The sequence below is a fragment of the Mustela erminea genome, chromosome 10 (assembly GCF_009829155.1).
Source record: "Mustela erminea isolate mMusErm1 chromosome 10, mMusErm1.Pri, whole genome shotgun sequence".
Taxonomy (NCBI): domain Eukaryota; kingdom Metazoa; phylum Chordata; class Mammalia; order Carnivora; family Mustelidae; genus Mustela; species Mustela erminea.
Genome location: NC_045623.1, coordinates 37,081,859 through 37,106,514, shown reverse-complemented (window position 1 = coordinate 37,106,514; position 24,656 = coordinate 37,081,859). Strand labels below are relative to the sequence as shown.

General features: G+C 37.5%; 1 protein-coding gene across 1 annotated transcript in view; it reads left to right on the top strand.

Annotated features, from left to right (window-relative positions):
* Positions 1–24,656, top strand: part of CLCA4 (chloride channel accessory 4) — a 46,175-nt gene that overhangs the window by 10,714 nt on the left and 10,805 nt on the right. Inside the window, 11 exon segments of the mRNA XM_032303723.1 lie at positions 424–651; positions 3,409–3,586; positions 4,867–4,973; positions 15,148–15,232; positions 15,235–15,323; positions 15,325–15,360; positions 15,990–16,257; positions 18,081–18,251; positions 19,588–19,821; positions 20,182–20,547; positions 22,269–22,407. Of these exon segments, the coding sequence (XP_032159614.1) occupies positions 424–651; positions 3,409–3,586; positions 4,867–4,973; positions 15,148–15,232; positions 15,235–15,323; positions 15,325–15,360; positions 15,990–16,257; positions 18,081–18,251; positions 19,588–19,821; positions 20,182–20,547; positions 22,269–22,407 (1,901 nt within the window).

The window sequence follows — 24,656 nt, the reverse complement described above, 5'->3', positions numbered from 1 at the left end:
ATTTCAGTCTCTAGATGGAGTCCTTGATAGTCTGGTTTGATACTGTGGGATCTGGGGAGCGTTTTCATCTTGACACAACTGGAACAGAGGATCCCAGGAGTTATTAGGCAGTCTCTAAGGTGTGAGTCACCACCCCCCAATTCCAACCCAACCCCCACCCTATCCTCCACCTCTAATTTGGGTGCTTAGCAGCCAAGAATACCTTAGTTAAAGCCTATGTTCCTTACTATGCCATAAGTGTTCCCTAATATGTATAACTATATTTTTCAGTTTTATCAATTGAAAGAAAATTGTGTTCTTTAATAACACTAATTACTACTGGTAAAAAATTAACAACAAATACTATTCACTCATTTTACATAATCTGCTATTATTTCCCAAATGAAAACGCTTTGGTTGTTTTTCTTGATCTTTTTTATTCAGGGTTTTAATCGCCTGAATCGAATGAATCAAGCAACAAAACATTTCCTGCTGCAGACCATTGAAAATGGATCCTGGGTGGGAATGGTGCACTTTGATAGTACCACCAACATTAAAAGAAATCTAATCCAAATAATAAGCAGCAAGGAAAGAAACAACTTCTTGGAGAGCTTAACTACAGAAGCTAATGGAGGAACTTCCATCTGTGCTGGAATTAGATCAACATTTCAGGTGCAAACCATATTGCAAATGTAGTTTGTTCTTTTTTAAAAAAATAAGGTTTAGTTTGCATACAATACCTTACTAGTTTCATAGTGATTTGATATTTTTATACATTATAAAATGAAAAGTCTAGTTAACTACTTGTTACTATACAAAATTATTCCAGTATTAGTAGCCATATTCCCTATGCTGTACATTATATCTCCATCACTTATTTATTTTATGACTTAAAGTTTGTACCTCATAACCCATTCACCTAGATTCTTTTTTATTTAAATTCTATTAGCCAGTGTATAATATGTCATTAATTTTTGATATAATGTTCAATGATTCATCAGTTGTATGTAACACCCAGTGCTCATCATATCAAGAACCCTCCTCAATGTCCATCAGCCAGTTACTCCATCCCCCCCACCCACCTCCCCTTCCACAACCTTCAGTTTGTTTCCTGGACTCAAGGGTCTCATGGTTTGTTTCCCTCTCTGTTCCCTTCTGCATCCCAATGCTCATAGCAGCAAAGTCCATAATAGCCAAACTGTAGTTTCTTCTTTTTTTATGATTAGGACATTTTTATGTTAAACACTGCCACACATACATACTGCCTAATTTTAACATGACTAATACAAAGAAGCACAGGACTAAGCTTATAGAAAAAAATTATTGAATGATTTTTTAATGGATCAGTAAATCAATGAATAAACTGATGGGTAAATAAATGACTATTAAAATGCCACTAGAGTAGGGGCGCCTGGGTGGCTCAGTGGTTAAGCTGCGGCCTTCGGCTTGGGTCATGATCTCAGGGTCCTGGGATCGAGCCCCGCATCGGGCTCTCTGCTCGGCAGGGAGCCTGCTTCCTCCTCTCTCTCTGCCTGCCTCTCTGCCTGCTTGTGATATCTCTCTGTCAAATAAATAAATACAATCTTAAAAAAAAAAAAAAAGCCACTAGAGTATAAACCAAATCAAGTCAGGGCTTTGTTTTGTTACCACGAAGTAGTCGGTATTCAATAAATATTAAATAAATATGTGTGTTTGGGCAGCAAAACTTGACAACTCCTAAGACAATGAAGTAAGTTATATGGTATGATTCCACTTTTGGCCAATCTTCATTTCAGTTTCTATGATACTCAGCTGGGGAAAACTGAAGTTCATCAAAGCAGATGTAGCAGGGGCTGTTAGTCATGATTAGGATCAAGAATACTGGTCAGAACATGAATTTTAACATCAGAGTACTGGCTCTACCACCTACTGCTATGTGATCTTAGGCAAAGTTTGCAATCTCTTTGGACTCCCAGTGACTTATCTATAAAATATAAGAAAACACGAATGCCTATCTCATAGTACTATTATGAAGATTAAATAAAATGCTATATTTATGTATACAGAAAAATATTATATAGTAAATATATATTTCACAAATGTCATAATAATGACAATGGTCGTGCATATTTGGATAAAAATAAGATTCATAATTATATTCATATATATTTATATATATTCATTATATATTCATAAATATATATTTCACTCAGACTTGTAGGGGAGTGTGATGGGAATGCTGTATAAATGCAATAAATGTATAAAGCATTTTCTATCTTTTAGTCTGATTTTAATGTATGTCAGAGCATATTTCACATATATTACAATATATAAAAGCCATTGTTCACCTAAAAACATGCAAAAATTATGATGAGTCTGGTCACTCTGTTCCCTGACACCAGCTTTATTAGGAATATCTAAATTCTAAATTCTTTTGTTTTTTTATTTATTTAAATTCAATTAATTAGCATATAATATATTATTTGTTTCAGAAGTACAGGTCTATGATTCATCAGTTTTATATAATACTCAGTGCTCATTATCCAAACCCTCTTCTGCAAATCTACACACACCTCCACTTCAAGTTCATGAAAGCCACTGATAATCTGTCATTTGTTTATAACCAAGAATAAATTCTTTTTATCCTCCCTTATAGGCACCCAGATTCAGCACTCTGAGTTTCAAACTATTTGGCTTTATAAGAAATGGGTTCAAGCCACAAATAGAACTCAATTTCAATAAATAAAATTCATGTATTCTCTGAGCACCACTAATATTCTTAGTTTTGTGCTCATTACTACTAGAGGTAAAATAAAAGTTATATAACAAGATTCCTAATCTTGACCTGTTTAGAACTTTCCATATCTTTTCTTTATAAACATACTAACGGTTCCCTAATTTGAAATCATTAACCTTTTTTAAAAGTAGAGGTGGAGGGTAGTAAGATGGTGGGTATTAAGGAGGGCACGTATTGCATGGAGCACTGGGTGTGGTGCAAAAACAATGAATAGTTACGCTGAAAAGAAATTTAAAAAAAAAAAAAGTAGAGGTGGAGTTTTAAGGCACCTAGCTGTATATGCAATAAATTTTATACACTAAAGTCTTGTTAGAGTGTAGTCTGGTCAGAGAAAGCAGAGAACTATTTAATGCTACATTCTGCAGCTATATTTTTGGTATCTGATTGACCTGAGTCCTCAGACTGAAATGTCATTGTCATTTAACCTGCACCCACATAACTTCATTTGAGCAAACATTCCCTGAAGCAGACAGACAGAAAATAATATCATGTTTAAGTTCTCCTAAAAGTTGTTGATTGTAGATTCTATTATTTAAAACAGACGCTATCTCTTCTTTTCTGCACACTTTTATTTTCTCCGCACATTTTTTCTAGTATCCTGTAAGTCTTTTGGTCTAGGAACACCAATAGTTATGCTCTGATTGTATCTGCAGGTAATTAGAGAAGTATACCCTCAAATAGATGGATCTGAAATTGTCTTGCTGACTGATGGGGAGGATAACTCTGCAAAGAACTGTATTGATGAAGTGAAACAAAGTGAGGCTATCATTCATTTGATTGCTTTGGGACCATCTGCTGATCAAGCCATCATAGAGATGAGTGCTATAACGGGTGAAATATGACCCATATATATAAGTCCTTTGATAGCAATGCATAAGTGTAAAGGCTCACAATGATTTCTCTCAAGCTCTTGCCCTGTAGGTGCTCTGCAAGACCTTGAAACCAGGGTCAAACCAGACCTGATCTCTGTTCACAAGGTGCTCACAGTCCAGCTGGCTGGAGAGACATATAAAACTACTAATCAAATAGCATAATCAGATAACATCCCTTCATGACAGGAGAAATATATAGAAATAAGGCACTATGTGAGCAGAGGAACCATAAATTCTCCCAGGTTTGTACAGAGTCAGAGAAAGAAGGAATGAAAGATGAGGTGACTTCTGAGCTGGGCCTTGAACAAGGTGTTTACTTTTTCTGGAGACAGGAGGAGTGCGAGAAGATGATCAGGTCATGAGCAAAAAAATCATGTTGGGTGATAGTGGAGAGATAGTGGGAAATCCATGAAACCAGGGCATAGGCTTTGGGATTGGGGGTAGGGGCCAGATGGGATTAATAGAGGCTCAGGCTGAAAAAAATCTAAATAACAACAAAATTTCCTGATGAACTACAGGGTAGATGTTATCTTGGGTACAGAGACTGAATGAAAATGGACCACATGTTTTCAGTGCCTTCTTAAACATAGTAGAATAAACAAAATTTATAACATTGTGAATATGAATTATTGTATTGGGTTGACTTCTAATGCTACCAAATATATACTTGTTTTTTAATGCTTAGTTGCACAAACTTCCATCATTTCAAAGTACTTTCATGGCCGTTATAAAATTTATTTCTGTTCCAAGGGTCCATCTCAATTTGTCTCTATTACATTCCACTTTTCTATCTCCCCACTGCCAGTTATTGTCAGGATACCTCAATATGACAGCTCTTCGACTTTTCTGAACTGATTCTGACCCACTTTGGCTGAAAAATCTGAAGGCCAGAACTACCATAACTGTATCTTAAAAGTCAATAATTACCCTAAAGGGCAGCATAGTTTGTAAGCTCTAATACATGGAATTATAACATCTTCTTTCATATTCTGTGATTATTTCACACATTTCAGCCAGGAATATTTCTGTAAGTGGGATATAAAGACCGCTTACTTTTCCTAGTTATGACAGTTTTAAATTAACATTTTATTGTTAATCTTTACACATACTTGACTTTGTTCTATATTAATAATATATACTGAAACTATGATTTTGTTTACCCTGCTACCTTATTAACCATTAAAATGTGATAGGTATGTATTTTCTAGAAATCAGCCTACTTAATGTATTTAATTTTAGGAGGAAACCATTTTTGTGCTTCTGATGAAGCCCAGAACAACAGCCTCATTGATGCTTTCGGGGCTCTTGCATCAGGAAATACTGATCTTTCCCAACAGCCTCTTCAGGTCAGAGTCACCACTCCTCAGGTCTTTGTGTTTACATTTAGCCATAACCAAAAAAATAATTCAGTTGTTACAAGTTTTGAGTCCTATATTTTTCTAAAAGTACACTTTTAATTAAAATTAAAATTTCAGTATGAAATAGAAATTATTTTTTAAATATGACTAAATTAAGTAGTAAAATATATATGTATATATATTTTTTCTTTTCCCACAGAGTTTGGTTAAGGGATAACATCAAAACTCAACAATGTTAAATTTTCTGCTAAAAATAGACTTTGTCAAAGCCACCCAGGTGCCCCTAAATTGTGGTAATTAAAACATGGTGGTATCTATGCAAGAATATTCAAAAATAATAATGCAGTAGAATAGAAAGCCAAGATGCAATCTTATACTTGTAAGAGAAACTGTATCAGAAAAAGGCATCATAAATAGGAGAATAATGTTAATCAGTAAATTGTGTTGGAGTAGTTGAATTTTCCAAGGCAAAAGAGTAAGTTAAATGTCTATCTCATAGTAAACAAAAAGAAATTCCAAATGGATTAAAGACTTATAAGAAAAAGTAAAATATTAGTGAAAATAAAAGAATATTTTTATGATCTCAGGGCCAGAAAGTTATTCATAAACAGAACCTAAAAGAATTTAACACAGAAAAAAATGAATGATGTCATAAAAACTCAGAATATGAGAAGATTATAAACAAAATTAAAAGATAAGCCACATATTAGGAGATACTTGCAACATATACAAGAAGTGAAGGATTAGGATCCATAATCATAAAGAATTCTTAGAGATCAATAAGGACTAACAACTCAGTAGAAAAAAGGGCAATAGCTATGAATAGTAAAACACAGGAAAACTAGAATATCTAATAAAAATAGGCAAAGGTAATCAATCACACAGATATTCAAGAAAAGGTTTGTTAAAAATCCATGTTGTGGGGGTGCCTGGGTGGCTCAGTTGGTTAAGTGACTGCCTTCAGCTCAGGTCATGATCTCGGGGTCCTGGAATCGAGTCCCACGGGGAGCTCCCTGTTCAGCAGGGAGTCTGCTTCTCTTTCGGACCCTCTCCCCTCTCATGCTCTCTCTCTCAAATAAATAAATAAAGCCTTAAAACAAAATCCAAGTTGTAATACCATTTCAAACTCACCATTCTGGCAAAAATAAAATGTTAAGTGTCAGTGAGGACATGGGAAAAGAAATTTGTGGGCAAACATGATGAAAATACAATTACTTTGGAGGGGGGGAAAATGGCAATATCCATAAAGTGAATAATCTGCAATTCTTAAGACTAAGCAACTCCAGGGGCGCCTGGGTGGCTCAGTGGGTTAAGCATCTGCCTTCAGCTCAGGTCATGACCTCAGGGATATAGTCCCACATCCGGGCTCCCTCCTCAGAGGGGAGCCTGCTTCTCCCTCTTCTTCTGTCTCCTCGCTGCCACCAAACACACACACCACTTGTGCTCTCTCTTTACCTCTACTCTATCGCACGTAAATAAAATCTTGCCAAAAAAAAAAAAAATAGACTTTGTCTTGTAATATAGCTTTCATTTGTCTATGAATGCATAAAGTATCTCACACTTCCAAGATTTCCTTTACTTGTCACTGCTGTGAAATAGACTTAAATTAGATGAATGCGTTTAAGAACCCAGTTTGGAAATGGAAACAAAGTATCTTGGAAATAATTTATCAGAAAAAAGACAGGGAGGGGGGAGGAGTCAAGATGGCAGAGAAGTAGCAGGCTGAGACTACTTCAGCTAGCCGGAGATCAGCTAGATAGCTTATCTAAAGATTGCAAACACCTGCAAATCCATCGGCAGATCGAAGAGAAGAAGAACAGCAATTCTGGAAACAGAAAAACAGCCACTTTCTGAAAGGTAGGACCGGCGGAGAAGTGAATCCAAAGCGACAGGAAGATAGACCCCGGGGGGAGGGGCCGGCTCCCGGCAAGCAGCGGAACAACGGAGCACAAAATCAGGACTTTTAAAAGTCTGTTCCGCTGAGGAACATCGCTCCAGAGGCTAAACCGGGGCGAAGCTCACGCGGGGTCAGCGTGGCCTCAGGTCCCGCAGGGTCACAGAAGGATCGGGGGTGTGTGAGTGTCGCAGAGCTTGCGGGTATTGGAACGGGAAAGCCGGCTACAGAGACAGAGCTGACAGTAAGCTCACAGCTCGGTGTTACCTTGAACTGGTCGCAGGCTCGGTGAGCTCGGAGCGAGGCCAGAGGTCAGGAAGATGGGAGTAACTGGGCGCTGTTCTCTGAGGGCGCACTGAGGAGTGGGGCCCTGGGCTCTCGGCTCCTCCGGGCCCGAGACCAGGAGGCTGCCATTTGTATTCCCGTCCTCCGGAACTCTACGGAAAGCGCTCAGGGAACAAAAGCTCCTGAAAGCAAACCCGAGCGGATTACTCACCCCGGCCCCTGGTAAAGGCGGTGCAATTCTGCCTGGGGCAAAGACACTTGAGAATCACTACAACAGGCCCCTCCCCCAGAAGATCAACAAGAAATCCAGCCGAGACCAAGTTCACCTACCAAGGAGTGCGGTTTCAATACCAAGGAGAGCAGCAGAATTCCAGAGGAGGAGAAAGCAAAGCACAGAACTCATGGCTTTTTCCCTGTGATTTTTTTTAGTCTTGCAGTTAATTTAATTTTTTTTCTTTTTGATTTTTTGTTTTTTTTTCTCGCCTTCTGTTAAAAAAATTTTTTTAAACTTTTACCTTTTTCTTTTTTAACGTTTTTTAACTAGTTTATCTAATATATATATATATTTTCTTTTTTATATTTTTCTTATTGTTTTCTCTTTTTTAATTCTTTTCTTTTCTTTTTTTTTTTTCTTTTTTTTTCTTTCTTCCTTTTTGAACCTCTTTTTATCCCCTTTCTCTCCCCTTACGATTTGGGATCTCTTCTAATTTGGTTAAAGCATATTTCCCTGGGGTTGTTGCCACCCTTTTAGTATTTTACTTGCTCCTTCATATACTCTTATCTGGACAAAATGACAAGACGGAAAAATTCAACTCAAAAAAAAGAACAAGAGGCAGTACCGAAGGCTAGGGACCTAATCAATACAGACAGTGGTAATATGTCAGATCTAGAGTTCAGAATGACAATTCTCAAGGTTCTAGCTGGGCTCGAAAAAGGCATGGAAGATATTAGAGAAACCCTCTCGAGAGATATAAAAGCCCTTTCTGGAGAAATAAAAGAACTAAAATCTAACCAAGTTGAAATCAAAAAAGCTATTAATGAGGTGCAATCAAAAATGGAGGCTCTCACTGCTAAGATAAATGAGGCAGAAGAAAGAATTAGCAATATAGAAGACCAAATGACAGAGAATAAAGAAGCTGAGCAAAAGAGGGACAAACAGCTACTGGACCATGAGGGGAGAATTCGAGAGATAAGTGACACCATAAGACGAAACAATATTAGAATAATTGGGATTCCAGAAGAAGAAGAAAGAGAGAGGGGAGCAGAAGGTATACTGGAGAGAATTATTGGGGAGAATTTCCCCAATATGGCAAAGGGAACGAGCATCAAAATTCAGGAGGTTCAGAGAACACCCCTCAAAATCAATAAGAATAGGCCCACACCCCGTCACCTAACAGTAAAATTTACAAGTCTCAGTGACAAAGAGAAAATCCTGAAAGCAGCCCGGGAAAAGAAGTCTGTAATATACAATGGTAAAAATATTAGATTGGCAGCTGACTTATCCACAGAGACCTGGCAGACCAGAAAGAGCTGGCATGATATTTTCAAAGCACTAAACGAGAAAAACATGCAGCCAAGAATACTATATCCAGCTAAGCTATCATTGAAAATAAAAGGAGAGATTAAAAGCTTCCAGGACAAACAAAAACTGAAAGAATTTGCAAACACCAAACCAGCTCTACAGGAAATATTGAAGAGAGAGCCTACAAGTGGTAGATCAGAAAGGAACAGAGACCATATACAGTAACAGTCACCTTACAGGCAATACAATGGCACTAAATTCATATCTCTCAATAGTTACCCTGAATGTGAATGGGCTAAATGCCCCTGTCAAAAGACACAGGGTATCAGAATGGATAAAAAAACAAAACCCATCTCTATGTTGCCTCCAAGAAACTCATTTTAAGCCCGAAGACACCTCCAGATTTAAAGTGAGGGGGTGGAAAAGAATTTACCATGCTAATGGACATCAGAAGAAAGCACGAGTGGCAATCCTTATATCAGATCAATTAGATTTTAAGCCAAAGACTATAATAAGAGATGAGGAAGGACACTATATCATACTCAAAGGGTCTGTCCAACAAGAAGATTTAACAATTTTAAATATCTATGCCCCCAACGTGGGAGCAGCCAACTATATAAACCAATTAATAACAAAATCAAAGAAGCACATCAACAATAATACAATAATAGTAGGGGACTTTAACACTCCCCTCACTGAAATGGACAGATCATCCAAGCAAAAGATCAGCAAGGACATAAAGGTCTTAAACGACACACTGGACCAGATGGACATCACAGATATATTCAGAACATTTCATCCCAAAGCAACAGAATACACATTCTTCTCTAGTGCACATGGAACATTCTCCAGAATAGATCACATCCTCGGTCCTAAATCAGGACTCAACTGGTATCAAAAGATTGGGATCATTCCCTGCATATTTTCAGACCACAATGCTCTAAAGCTAGAACTCAACCACAAAAGGAAGTTTGGAAAGAACCCAAATACATGGAGAATAAACAGCATCCTTCTAAAGAATGAATGGGTCAACCGGGAAATTAAAGAAGAATTGAAAAAAATCATGGAAACAAATAATAATGAAAATACAACGGTTCAAAATCTGTGGGACACAACAAAGGCAGTCCTGAGAGGAAAATATATAGCGGTACAAGCCTTTCTCAAGAAACAAGAAAGGTCTCAGGTACACAACCTAACCCTACACCTAAAGGAGCTGGAGAAAGAACAAGAAAGAAACCCTAAGCCCAGCAGGAGAAGAGAAATCATAAAGATCAGAGCAGAAATCAATGAAATAGAAACCAAAAAAACAATAGAACAAATCAACGAAACTAGGAGCTGGTTCATTGAAAGAATTAATAAAATTGATAAACCCCTGGCCCGACTTATCAAAAAGAAAAGAGAAAGGACCCAAATAAATAAAATCATGAATGAAAGAGGAGAGATCACAACTAACACCAAAGAAATACAAACTATTATAAGAACATACTATGAGCAACTCTACGCCAATAAATTTGACAATCTGGAAGAAATGGATGCATTCCTAGAAACATATAAACTACCACAACTGAACCAGGAAGAAATAGAAAGCCTGAACACACCCATAACCAGTAAGGAGATTGAAACAGTCATTAAAAATCTCCAAACGAACAAAAGCCCAGGGCCAGACGGCTTCCCGGGGGAATTCTACCAAATATTTAAAGAAGAACTAATTCCTATTCTCCTGAAACTGTTCCAAAAAATAGAAATGGAAGGAAAACTTCCAAACTCATTTTATGAAGCCAGCATCACCTTGATCCCAAAACCAGACAAGGATCCCATCAAAAAAGAGAGCTATAGACCAATATGCTTGATGAACACAGATGCGAAAATACTCAACAAAATACTAGCCAATAGGATTCAACAGTACATTAAAAGGATTATTCACCACGACCAAGTGGGATTTATTCCAGGCTGCAAGGTTGGTTCAACATCCGCAAATCAGTCAGTGTGATACAACACATCAATAAAAGAAAGAACAAGAACCATATGATATTCTCAATAGATGCTGAAAAAGCATTTGACAAAGTACAGCATCCCTTCCTGATCAAAATTCTTCAAAGTGTAGGGATAGAGGGCACATACCTCAATATCATCAAAGCCATCTATGAAAAACCCACCGCAAATATCATTCTCAATGGAGAAAAACTGAATACTTTTCCGCTAAGGTCAGGAACACGGCAGGGATGTCCATTATCACCACTGCTATTCAACATAGTACTAGAGGTCCTAGCCTCAGCAATCAGACAACAAAAGGAAATTAAAGACATTCAAATCGGCAAAGAAGAAGTCAAATTATCACTCTTCGCAGATGATATGATACTATATGTGGAAAACCCAAAAGACTCCACTCCAAAACTGCTAGAACTTATACAGGAATTCAGTAAAGTGTCAGGATATAAAATCAATGCACAGAAATCAGTTGCATTTCTCTACACCAACAGCAAGACAGAAGAAAGAGAAATTAAGGAGTCAATCCCATTTACAATTGCACCCAAAACCATAAGATACCTAGGAATAAACCTAACCAAAGAGACACAGAATCTATACTCAGAAAACTATAAAGTACTCATGAAAGAAATTGAGGAAGACACAAAGAAATGGAAAAATGTTCCATGCTCCTGGATTGGAAGAATAAATATTGTGAAAATGTCTATGCTACCTAAAGCAATCTACACATTTAATGCAATTCCTATCAAAGTACCATCCATCTTTTTCAAAGAAATGGAACAAATAATTCTAAAATTTATATGGAACCAGAAAAGACCTCGAATAGCCAAAGGGATATTGAAAAAGAAATCCAACGTTGGTGGCATCACAATTCCGGACTTCAAGCTCTATTACAAAGCTGTCATCATCAAGACAGCATGGTACTGGCACAAAAACAGACACATAGATCAATGGAACAGAATAGAGAGCCCAGAAATAGACCCTCAACTCTACAGTCAACTAATCTTCGACAAAGCAGGAAAGAATGTCCAATGGAAAAAAGACAGCCTCTTCAATAAATGGTGCTGGGAAAATTGGACAGCCACATGCAGAAAAATGAAACTGGACCATTTCCTTACACCACACACAAAAATAGACTCAAAATGGATGAAGGACCTCAATGTGAGAAAGGAATCCATCAAAATCCTTGAGGAGAACACAGGTAGCAACCTCTTCGACCTCAGCCGCAGCAACATCTTCCTAGGAACAACGCCAAAGGCAAGGGAAGCAAGGGCAAAAATGAACTATTGGGATTTCATCAAGATCAAAAGCTTTTGCACAGCAAAGGAAACAGTTAACAAAATCAAAAGACAACTGACAGAATGGGAGAAGATATTTGCAAATGACATATCAGATAAAGGACTAGTGTCCAGAATCTATAAAGAACTTAGCAAACTCAACACCCAAAGAACAAATAATCCAATCAAGAAATGGGCAGAGGACATGAACAGACATTTCTGCAAAGAAGACATCCAGATGGCCAACAGACACATGAAAAAGTGCTCCATATCACTCGGCATCAGGGAAATACAAATCAAAACCACAATGAGATATCACCTCACACCAGTCAGAATGGCTAAAATAAACAAGTCAGGAAATGACAGATGCAGGCAAGGATGCGGAGAAAGGGGAACCCTCATACATTGTTGGTGGGAATGCAAGCTGGTGCAGCCACTCTGGAAAACAGCATGGAGGTTCCTCAAAATGTTGAAAATAGAACTGCCCTATGACCCAGCAATTGCACTATTGGGTATTTACCCTAAAGATACAAACGTAGTGATCCAAAGGGGCACGTGCTCCCGAATGTTTATAGCAGCAATGTCCACAATAGCCAAACTATGGAAAGAACCTAGATGTCCATCAACAGATGAATGGATCGAGAAGATGTGGTATATATACACAATGGAATACTATGCAGCCATCAAAAGAAATGAAATCTTGCCATTTGCGACAACATGGATGGAACTAGAGCATATCATGCTTAGTGAAATAAGTCAAGCAGAGAAAGACAACTATCATATGATCTCCCTGATATGAGGAAGTGATGATGCAACATGGGGGCTTAAGTGGGTAGGAGAAGAATAAATGAAACAAGATGGGATTGGGAGGGAGACAAACCATAAGTGACTCTTAATCTCACAAAACAAACTGAGGGTTGCTGGGGGGAGGGGGTTTGGGAGAAGGGGGTGGGATTATGGACATTGGGGAGGGTATATGCTTTGGTGAGTGCTGTGAAGTGTGTAAACCTGGTGATTCACAGACCTGTACCCCTGGGGATAAAAATATATGTTTATAAAAAATAAAAAAATTAAAAATAAAAAGAAAAAAGAAAAAAGACAGTGAATCATCAGTGCATATCTACAAATTTAGGGCTTATCTTACTTCTTCAACCACTTTTTTCACTGACTTTTTATTTTATTCATCTCTCTTCTGAACTCTACTTCTTTTCTCATTTGTGTTTCAACAATACCACCATTTTCTATTTAGATTAAAAAATTTTGACAACTTCCTTCTTCATTCTTCATTCACATCTCATGTAAAATGTCAACACAGCCTGTTTCCTTCAAAATATTTTTACAAAATTATTTCTATCAATATCCATTCCTACCAAGTGTGTATCATGTAATTTCACCTTCCAGTTCACTAAGTCACTTTCCACATTACAACTTGCCAGGATCACCAAAGCAAATCTATTTTCCTCTATCTTCCAACAATGAAGAGTAAGAAGGTATAAGATTCAGAGTTAAGACAATATGTGCAGATCGGTTTGGAAGTTGGGTTTGCAGCCTCACCCTGGAAGTAGTTTAAAAATTGATCTGAGATCTAGCTTGGCAGTGTATGGAGAATAAACTGAAAGAGAATAAAGTTCATTTCTGAAGGTTTCAATCTAGATGACTGAGAAAACACTGATAAAATCGACATGTAAACAGGGAGAAGTGATTTTGAGGGCTATTATTTTCGGCTCTATTTTAACCTTGGGTTTTGAGTGGATTGTGGGACATTAAAATGGAATACTCCAAAGGGGTTTTAAAAGTAAGAGCGAAATACGGGATATCATCCAGAACGGAGGCACATGCATGCAGAATACACTCAAAGTTTCAAGAATGGCTTTCTAAATGATGTGGAAAGGGCAGAAATTTCTGTTCCCCTCACCTGAAATGCCTATAGGTCCTTAAGTAGAGAAATAACAAAAATAAAACAAATTTTTGAAATGTTAACCTGGGTTTGTGTAAATGATATATAGGTCTTGGGAGAGAATAGTGAGAATAGTTAAAGGTATGTTGCAATAATCTGAGTAGATGGGAACCTGAATTTGGATGGTGGCAGCTAGAATACAGAGAAAAGGCTGCATCTCACTCTTTACTCAGTCATTTCCCCCTAGTACTACCATGTAGCCAAAGACTTCCAACTGTCTTAGACTTTCCTCATGGGGTACCTGAAAAAGTTACTCAATTCAGATTAACTTGATAATACTTGGTCCACTCAAACACATGCTCACTTCACATAGGACTGAGATTTTTGTCATTACAATGATGTCTCTGTGGTAGAATTCACTCTCTTCTATCAGCACTGGTGTGAAAATATTTTTGTTTAAGACTGGTTTAGAATAGAAAAGACACTTCCCATCATTTCTAAAATGACACACTTAGGGAAAGCACCTTCTTGGTCACTGGACAGACTTGGCTTTCCTTGATGAAGAGCCACCCACAAAGACTTGAAAAACTTTCTTCAAAGCTCCTCTCAGAGAACATCCTATCTTTCACATCTCTTTACAGGATTCCAATCCTCACAGTTTGTCCCCTTTCCACTCTTGTTGGACATGTTTATTGTCTGATGCTACTCATTCCATTCATTTGTGAAAATTATTCAAGATTTCACATCAGGAGAAAAATCCATGTTTCCTTGTCTCATTATTTGCTGGTCCTGATTGTCTCTCTTGAGGCCCCTCTCTACTGTGTCTTTACTCAAATACTCTAGCCACCACAATAAGTATTTTTTTATAGTTCATCATTTAGATGGATAAAACTGAGGATAAAACACACACACATGCACACACACAAACACACGCACGCATGTGCACACACCTATACCCTACAGCTAATTCTTCTCTGAGGCTGTAGCATTCTTCACTGCTAAAGACTTGAGTGGTGTTTGCCAAGAAAATGCAAAAAAAGATAATAGGGTCATATCTCCAACTCTAAAACCCATTCTCCTGCTTTAAAGCTTTTATTATACCCTATCCTTTCCTGAGACTCTGTATTTCACACTATCTGACTGTCACATCCCAGTCAGCTTTCAGAGAGATCACAAACCTAAAGTAGGATGCACTATATAAGCTTGTCCTCAGGCCAGAAATTAAAAACTTCATGAAAAATGAAAACAGAATAAAGTTGCTCTCTTCTCTAGTCATTAATTTTTAAAATATATTTAAACAGCTTGAAAGTATGGGATTAACACTCAACAATAATCCTTGGATGAATGGCACTGTAATAATTGATAGCACTGTGGGAAAGGACACATTCTCATCACATGGACCAGACAGGCTCCTGTTATTTCTCTCTGGGATCCCAGTGGAACACCAATGAGAAATTTCACAGGGGATGCAGTTTCCAAAAATGGCCTATCTCAGTATTCCAGGAATTGCAGAGGTAAGCAGTTAGCTTTTAGGCTTCCTCCCACATTTGTTTTATGGTGAAAATAAATGTTTTATGGTGAAAATAAATATGCTGAAAATACATTGTTTACTATAACAACTATGGGTGTCAGTATTTGTATCATCTTCAAAATTATAATAAAATAGAATGTAATTCCTATGCCTATGTGGTCTCCAAAATTATGATAGCAGGAAAAAGGAAGAAAGAATGTATACATTAGGGGAAACAGAAGGAAAACAAATGAGGTAGGCTAAGAACTTTAAAGAGGCAATGAAAGGAGAATCTGTGCAAATTGGTGTTTAGAATAGCTATAGAGTCATTCCTTAGTACCATCACCAGATCATAGGATCTATGGACAGTGAGGTAAAAGAATAAGGCCAAGATCAAGGCAAACTTTCCCAAACTTATTTTTCCCAGCTGAGATTTCCCAGTGTTTGGACATCATGCATGACAATAGCCACGATGCCCTGTCTAAACTGCCTCAGTTCTCCTCCTTTACCCTCAAAACTCTCGAAAACCTGTGTATTCAGTAACATGCTTATAAAATTTATTTCAGAGTTGGATAGTGAAAACACAGAAAAGCCTGATTTTGACTACTTACTATATTTCTCCTGAATTTTTAGGTGGGTGTTTGGACTTACAGTCTTCAACCCAAAGCATATCCAGAAACATGAACTATTACAGTAAATTCTCAGGCAGCCAATTCTTCTGTGCCTCCAATCACAGTGAAGGCTAAAATGAACAAAGACACAAACAGTTTTCCCAGCCCAGTGATTGTCTATGCAGAAGTTCTACAAGGGAATGTGCCAGTTCTTGGAGCCAATGTGACTGCTTCTATTGAATCAAATAATGGAAAAACAGAAGTTTTGGAACTTTTGGATAACGGTGCAGGTAATTCACAGTTTTTTATGAATAAGTCTGTAATTTCATAACTCAGGATATGTTATGGGTCCCTGCAGCAGTATGGGGCAGTAGAATTGATGTAAATTATGGATGAACAGGAGGACCAGCAGGAAATTCTGTCCGCATAAAACCTATGAAGTACACATCAAGTGTCCTACATATAGTAAGCACTCAATAAACGTTATTTACTGTCAGTATTATTTTGTCGTCTGTACAACCAATGTCTGTTATCAGTCAGGAAGGTCTGATTCAGGAAGTTGAGAACAGCAAGAATTCCGAACAAGAATTTCTTAGGCACAAATCACTAAGAAAGCCCAGGCGGAGTGAGTGAAACACAAGCAAGCAGACGGCATTAAGTGATAGAACTTGAGCCCCTGGCAGAGAAGGGGGAAACAGGTAAGAGTAATTCCCAGCAGCTGGAAAAAAGTACAACATGTAGTCTCGGGAACTGAGGCCCAAGGACAGGTAGAACCACCAAAACAGATGCAGACATCTCTAGAGCATCAGATACCAGGTCTGAAAAGCAGAAAACAAGACACAGAGTTGGCCATGCTCTGTTTCCCTGGTCTGTATGGGTGAACAGTACCTTTTTCCCAGACTCTGGATTGTTCTGGGAACTGATCCTTCTTTTGAGAGGGCAGTGAGCAAGGAAATTACCATACTGATAACCTTCTGAGTTGTCAGAATTTTCTAACAGTATCTTTTGCAATGTAATTAATTCAGTCAATTTATAATCCTATCATCAACTAGCATATGCCCTGTGAAAAATTTAGAAGGTAAAAATGTTCTTTGGTGCATCTATGTGCAATCATCTGGTATAATAATATTTTCCTCAACTATTTCCTGAGTTTTCCTCTTTTCCCAACCCCTGACATGCTACATTAAAACTTAAGCTGCATCTTGCTTCATTTCTCAAGGTTTCACCAGATGGCTACTGGTATGCCTTTACCTAAGAAAGTGTTGGTGATAAACAATGACTTGGAGCAGAAGTTCTCAAAGTTTAGCCTGCAAAGGAATCACCTGAAGGGCTTGTTATAACACAGAATGCTACACCCTTCCCTCGAAGATCTAAGTAATTTGCATTTCTAATATGATCAAGAGGCATGCAGGTAGTGCTTGTCTAAGGATCCCATTTCAAGAACTGCTGTCTTAGAGGGTTGAACCCCTGAGAAAGGTGTTTGCAATTTGATGAATAACTCTAGTATTGGTGATACCAAGAAATATACTTATGATACAATATTCCTTAGCTCACCTAAATGTTTATTCTAATAATAAATGGGGGTTTTCCATCACCAGACCAGGGAGTTAATGGATCATAGAGCAAGAGGTAAGGATATAAAAACAAAACAAAACAAAACAAAAAGTAGCTGAAGTCAAAGTACGTCATTTTGAGGTGACTATGGTAAGAATTAAATCCTATGCAGATGCTTTTTCTTAGTGGAGATCCTTTTGATTTGAACAGGAGATGAGATAATTATGTGTTTAGGTAAGAGCTGCAAGAAAACCATTCGGCTAAAATATGTAAAAAAAGTACTATAATAGTCTGCATAGAAACTGATAAAATGAAGGTATTTACTACACATATATAAGTACCTGATTTATATATATATATGCATATATACAACAAAAATGTATATCAATTTAACAAGATACTGGTTGGTAAAGCATAATGGAAATATTCCCTAATGAGTCAACCACAAAATAGCCTGATCGAGGGGATGTGCTTATAAAGTCCATATGCTTGGCTTAGAAAATGCACATTTTTTCTTTTTCTTTACAATAGTACTTTATTCCTTCATTTCTATGACAATGTGCCGATTCTTTCAAGAATTATGGGGTGTACTCCAGATATTTTATAGCTTATTCAGAAAACGGCAGATATAACTTTAAAGTATGGGCTCACAGAGGGACAAATGTGGCTGCACAATACTTACGGCATCCACTGACTAGAGCTGCACATATACCAGGATGGGTAGTGGATGGTAAATAATGATATCTGATATCTGGCTTGAATAATTGTGAGTTAACATGATTAAAGCTTCGAAAATTTTACAACTCAAAGTACAGCTTTTCTCATTTCTGAAATGAAGTTCTCAGTCATACTGTGTTTGCCTCCGAAATAACCTAAGCTTTGGTATAGGGTCTGGCATCTAGCAAGCACTCAATAAATGTCAGCCATTATATATTAGTTTGGAGCACCAAACCAATGAAAGACCAAAAGAACCCCCCTGGCTAGAAGTGCATTTTTATCCTGTTAACCAGCTAGTTTCGCTTCTGTACAAACGCTTGCTTTTTTCGCGCGCGCGGGCCCCCTGAACCAATCCGCTGGCACCAAGTATGCCTGTTCAAACTGTCAACCAATCAGCTCAGCCCCACAGGTTTTTATCTGTCTATAAAAACCCTGCACCAACCCAGCTCTGGACCTCTCGGCCTTATCGGCAACCAGCGGTGCAGAGGTCCAGGTTCGAACCTGCAATAAACGACCCTTGCTGCTTGGCTTTGACTCACGTCTCTGGTGGTCTTTTAAGGTGGGAATAATACTCAGTTGGTATTTCACCAACATCAACAACAATATATCAAATTTCTAACTCAAGATGAAGAAAAACAGGTTAATGTGTGTAAAAACGGGTTATGTACCTAAATACACGCTTGTGGCAGAATTTATTTTTTGGGTTACATAGATACCTGATTCAGTTGATAAAGATACTAAATAAGTAAATATTTATTTTGAATGTTTTTAGTAAGTCAAAAGCAAAAATGTGTAGAGTAAGATGACGACTATTTGGATTAAGAATGCATTCTTTGTTAGCTTTCCTTCAGCTTGTCCCTTATCTTATGACCTTTAGGGGTTCTCTGTTGGCAATCGGAATATAACTTGAAGTATTATTCCTTAGACTTGTAGCAGGGAGGAAGAGAGAAGCCTGGCACAAATGGTTTAAAGGGAAACAGTAAAATTTCCCCAGGTTTACTCCTAGCCTGAAGATAATTTGAGAAATAAAGCAATTGTTTTTTAAAGGACATATATTGAATTATATAACATTATTCCCATTCAGTGCAGCCTTAATTCTAAAGCGATTTGTTATCCAATTCTATCCCACAATATCCTGGTCAGGATGCTAAAGAAAAAATTCTGCCACCAATTGGATCTTTATGACTCTGTCACCAAACTTAGTAAAATGTGACTGTGTATATTTCATATTTCACTACATATGAAAAAAGGGGAGGAGCAGGGAAATGTAGAATGAGGAATTTAATTCATTTAGTTCTAAAAATACTAGTATAGACTTGCTCATTAAATACTACAAATTTTTAATGCAGGAAAAATTGAAGGGAATCCACCAAGAGTTGAAATTGACGAGGATACTCAAACAGCCTTGGAGAGTTTCACTAGAACAGCATCTGGAGGTGCATTTGTGATTGCAAATGTTTCAAAACTTCCCTTGCCTGACCTGTACCCACCAAGTCAAATCATGGACGTTGAGGCCACCTTTGAGGGGGATGGGATCAGTCTAACATGGACAGCACCAGGAGATAATTTTGATGTTGGAAAAGGTAAGGATGAAATGACATGTAGTGTTGATTAAGTGAAAGGTGCTCATGGCAAAAGCAAGGGTATAAGCGTAGATGGGAGGAGAAGAATTTTTAATTAACTGCTCAGTGAAGTATTAATTTTATAATCTGATATTTTCAAATCAATCAAACATGACACATTATAAAGTGGTACACATTTTGGACAAAGAAGATAGCATTTAGGAGTTTAAAAATCAATTAAGCTTTCACTGAAAAATTAGTAAGACTTTGGCTATGAGTATAAGCTTTGCACAACTAAACATTTTGAGGAGAATGGATAAAAAAGAATTTAACATTATATTCTCCAGTTTCTAAGATATACCTAATTTTTTTTTTTCTTAGCTGAACAGTGTATCATAAAAATAAGTGGAAGTATCCTGGACCTAAGAGACAATTTTGATAATGCTCTCCAAGTAAGCACTACTGACCTGTTACCAAACGAGGCCAACTCCAAAGAAACCTTTGCATTTAAACCAGGAAATATCTCAGAAGAAAATACGACTCACATATTTATTGCCATTCAAAGTGTGGATAAAAGCAATTTGAGATCAAAACTATCCAACATTGCACAAGTAGCTTTACTTATTCCTCAAGCAGAACCTGGTCCTGATGAAAGTCATCCTAATTCCGGAATTAGCATTTCTTCTTTGGTGTTGCTAGTGGTTGGATCTGTGGCAGTTGTCAGTATTATTTTAAGTGCCACCATTTGTATCATACACAAGAAAAAAATTTCAAGAAGACCTAGAATAGGATTTTAAAAAACACAACAAAAAACTGAATTTCTAAGTTCATTCTTGTGACCATGAATTCATAAAAATAATTTTAAGAGTTCTAGAAGGGATACTTTGATTAAATATAAATGTCCAGGGGTACTTGGAAAATTGATAAGTTAATATTAAAGTTCAAATATTTTATTTATTTATTTGTCATAAAGAATGATGAATAAAGATTTTTTATATTGATACCTGATATTCATGTTGATTTTCTGATACAAAAGTTATCTAGAACAAAAATTCAAGAAGAATAAATAAATTCAAGAACAATAAATTCTGTCAAGAAGTTAAAATTATCTATTTCAGTAGTCAAAATTCAAGTGTAGGAGAGCAAGTAAATAATACGTGAGAAAAAATAAATTTGGTCTTGGTACTTTTATGTTTAAATTGATATTATTGCTTTCACCTAAAGTCTCCACTTATATATTAATATATATAAAACATGAATAAGTTCATGTTTACTATAATTCATTGACATGGAAAATACTAGTAAATAAAAATCAATAACCATCTGTCAAACCACAGTTTTTCCTGATTTCAGCTCAATACAATCATTCATATATATATATTTTTTTTTCAGTCAAAAAGCCATTCCTCCCTGTGTACTTTTTCTTTTATTATAGGAAAGAATTACTGAAGGTACTGTCTTCTGCCCTTGCTTTCAGATAAAGAAAGAAAACTAAAAAATTTAAAATATAACATTTTAATTATTACTCCAATTATAACCTAAAACTTACACCAAAGTAATAAATGAGATTAATTAAATTAAATCAATTAAAGAGAGAATGTAGATTGGGAAGAGCATTCAAGATCACATTATAATCCATGGCCAAATCTGCCAGAGACCATAATGATACAAACAACATGGGACATAAAGCACCTACTCTCCTACACAGGAATTCTTTCAGCACAGTGGAAAGCCATAGTTATAAGCTTTATGGAGAAAAGGTAGTAAAGGGATAAGTATAAGACATCTGGCCTTTTACCAAGCAGGGAATAAAAGCCTAAAATTCTATGTTGGCAGTAGAAATAATATGTGACAATCAGACATTCTCTGTGTCCTCTCTACCCACCCCCCTGCTCTAGAACCAAAGCCCACCAACCAGGTTATTATCGCCCTGATGTTCCAGCATAAAAGCTATGCTTAGGAAGGTCTCAGTAGGGCACTCTCAGGTCAGACTTCCAGGTTAAATCCTAGTTTAGTTTTATTTTCAGATCTATATCAGTCACTAATTGTTGAGTTAGTAAGAATCAGACAAATAACTGAATGGTTACATTGTTAGAGTTAGTATAGGCTGTATAATTCAAAGGACCTAATGCAAAAGAGAAAATAAGGGATCCCTGTTCAAAATCAAAAAGAATTTCAAGATGGCAATGGCAAAGCCTTCAATGAGACCTATTCTCTATGCAAATGGACAGGTCTCTTTCCCATGAAGCCAATCCTGGCTGTAGTTTAGAATCAACTGGTGATAGTATATATAACATGGGATCTCTGCATGGGCTTTTTTTTAATGGCCCCATGGCATCATTCATACTCTAATAGTTAATTAGATCTAGTTAATCACCAAAGAAAGTATCAGGTTTGGAAAAGAAACCTCAGGGCTATTGCCTTTCATGGGGAATCTAACTACAGAAAATAAATCTAAATTTTCCTAGTAAATGAAAAGAGACAGCCCTACATGGAGAAGGAAAACCTCTATACCAACCTCAGAGAATCAAGTAACTGTAGGATTCCTGAATGGAAAAAAAGATTCACACCGGGAGCCACCCAACTGGCTGCTGCCCCTAGAGACAGGTAGTGGGCAGTGTCACAAGCTAAATACTGAGGGGTGGTATACATTCACAATCATAGCTGCTCAACCGGGACTGTGAGAAATACCTTCTGATGCACTTATTCATACTATTTGTGGTGGCCGGTGTTTCAGGCCAGAATGATCTAATAAAGCATGTATAAATGGTAGGACCTAAACACAGTGCATGATGAACATGTACTGTGACACCAGCATAAAATGGGTCTAGGAAGAGCACAGCTCAAAGTAACAGTAAAGTAGCCAGGCCTACTGTAGGCCAAACAGAAAAGTTAGTACCTAATCATAAAAATGGTTTCTAAAGATCCACAATTCCTAATATCACCATTGTTATTATCTCCTATTCTTATTCTTATTCTTATACCACAACATGGGCTTAGGTAGTTATCTCCTACTTTGAATCCTGGTTGTCCCAGTGACTTGCTTTAACTGACAGAATATAGCAGAAATGATAAAAGCTTCTGCTTGTGTGTTCCTGGGAACCTTGAGCTTCCATATACAAACTTCAGCTATGGTGATGAAGAGACCACTGAAGAGGTTCTGAGACTATATGGAGAAAGAAGAGGCCAAAATCCCTACTTCCTGGTCTAACCACAAGACGGTTCAATCTGTAATCACCAGACTAGAAGCATGACCAACAAAGGAAACTCCCTTTTAAACCCAGTCAACAAAAAGACATGGAGAAAATAAAATGGATGCTGTCTTAAGCCACTGAGTTTTCAAATGGTTCAGTGCTATGAGTCAAACCTCTACACAATTCCATCCATAGTCACCAAACTCCAAGTTAAGACCAGCAGAAGAGCCACCTAGCTTAGTCCAGTCAACCCAGAGAAACATGAAATTAGTAAAATGGTTGTTTTAAGCCACTAAGCTTTGGGATAGTTGGTCCACAGTAATAGAAAACTGAAACAATAATGGTATTAGAATTCCATCAGGGAAACAGATCCACTATGTATATTACAAAGTAGGAAATTTATTAAAGGAGTCAAGCTTAGGAAGTAAAAAACTGAAAAAGAAGTTGGAGGATCCAGAAAGAAAAAAAAGTTACTGCCAAGCTTCCCTGAAGCACTGGAACTGGAGTAGGACTGTGAATGAGTCTCATATAAGAAAACCGTTGTCTCTGCATAGCCACCACCTCTGTGGATTTGCTGCTGAGCATCTTGTGGTAGTCCTGGCATCACTACAGTCTACAAGGTCAGGATTCAGGAAGAAGACTTGGAGGATGCCAGCCCATCTCCTTCTTACTGCCTCTTACTGCCTCACATTCAGACAAGTATGGATGGCTGCTGCTTTACTTCTGCCTTCCAAATTTCAAGTGAGTGTCCCTTTTGACCAACTTTCACCCCAAATCACGCAGTTTCTAGGAAATGTAATGTAGTTTCTCCAAATTGCCTCAGAAAGACCACATCAAATATGAAGAATGTAACAGTGACGATTGTGGAACAGCAAGGAATTTCCTTATATGGAGGTGTGTGGAACCTCCCCTAGACTAATAATAAATTATTTACAAATAATTTAGTGGTAAATCTCAGGAAGCCACATAGATTAAGAGATGGTAATCCTCTCATATCAATACTGCTGAACCACTGGATGAGCAGAGTTCTAGATGTTGCTAAGACTAAAGAAATGGGCAAGAAAGAGAAGGTAGAAAAGAGAGGTCTTCCAATGGAATTATCTTCATGCACTAAGGATTTCATGCATGTTTGGTACATTAAAGAATGTAGTTTCTTTTTTTGTTTGTTTGTTTTTTAGATTTTATTATTTCTTTACTTGAGAGAGAGAGAGAGAGAAAGCACAAGATGGGGGAGAGTCAGAGGGAGAAGCAGACTCCCGCCAAGCAGGGAGTCTGATGTGGGACTTGATTCCGGGACTCCAGGTTCATGACTGAGCCGAAGGCAGTTGCCAACCAACTGAGCCACCCAGGCGCCCAAGAATGTAGTTCTTACTGACTGAGGGGAATTATAGAAGATGACTGGGTTTAATTTACTTGGGATCTCCCAAGAACCTGCTAGAGACTGGCTTTTGAGCACCCACTACCCTGAGTGATACCTGAAACCACACAACAGCAGGACTAAGTGCTGTTAGAGACACTAGTCTCTCCTATTCCTCCTCCCTAAGACTCAAGTAGAATGTACCGAGGACAAGGGAGACACAGTTAATTGAGACTGAGGCCATATCCCCCTTTCTCCCACTATTTCAAGTCACTAAAGATAAGTCTGAATTAGAGAAGATAAAG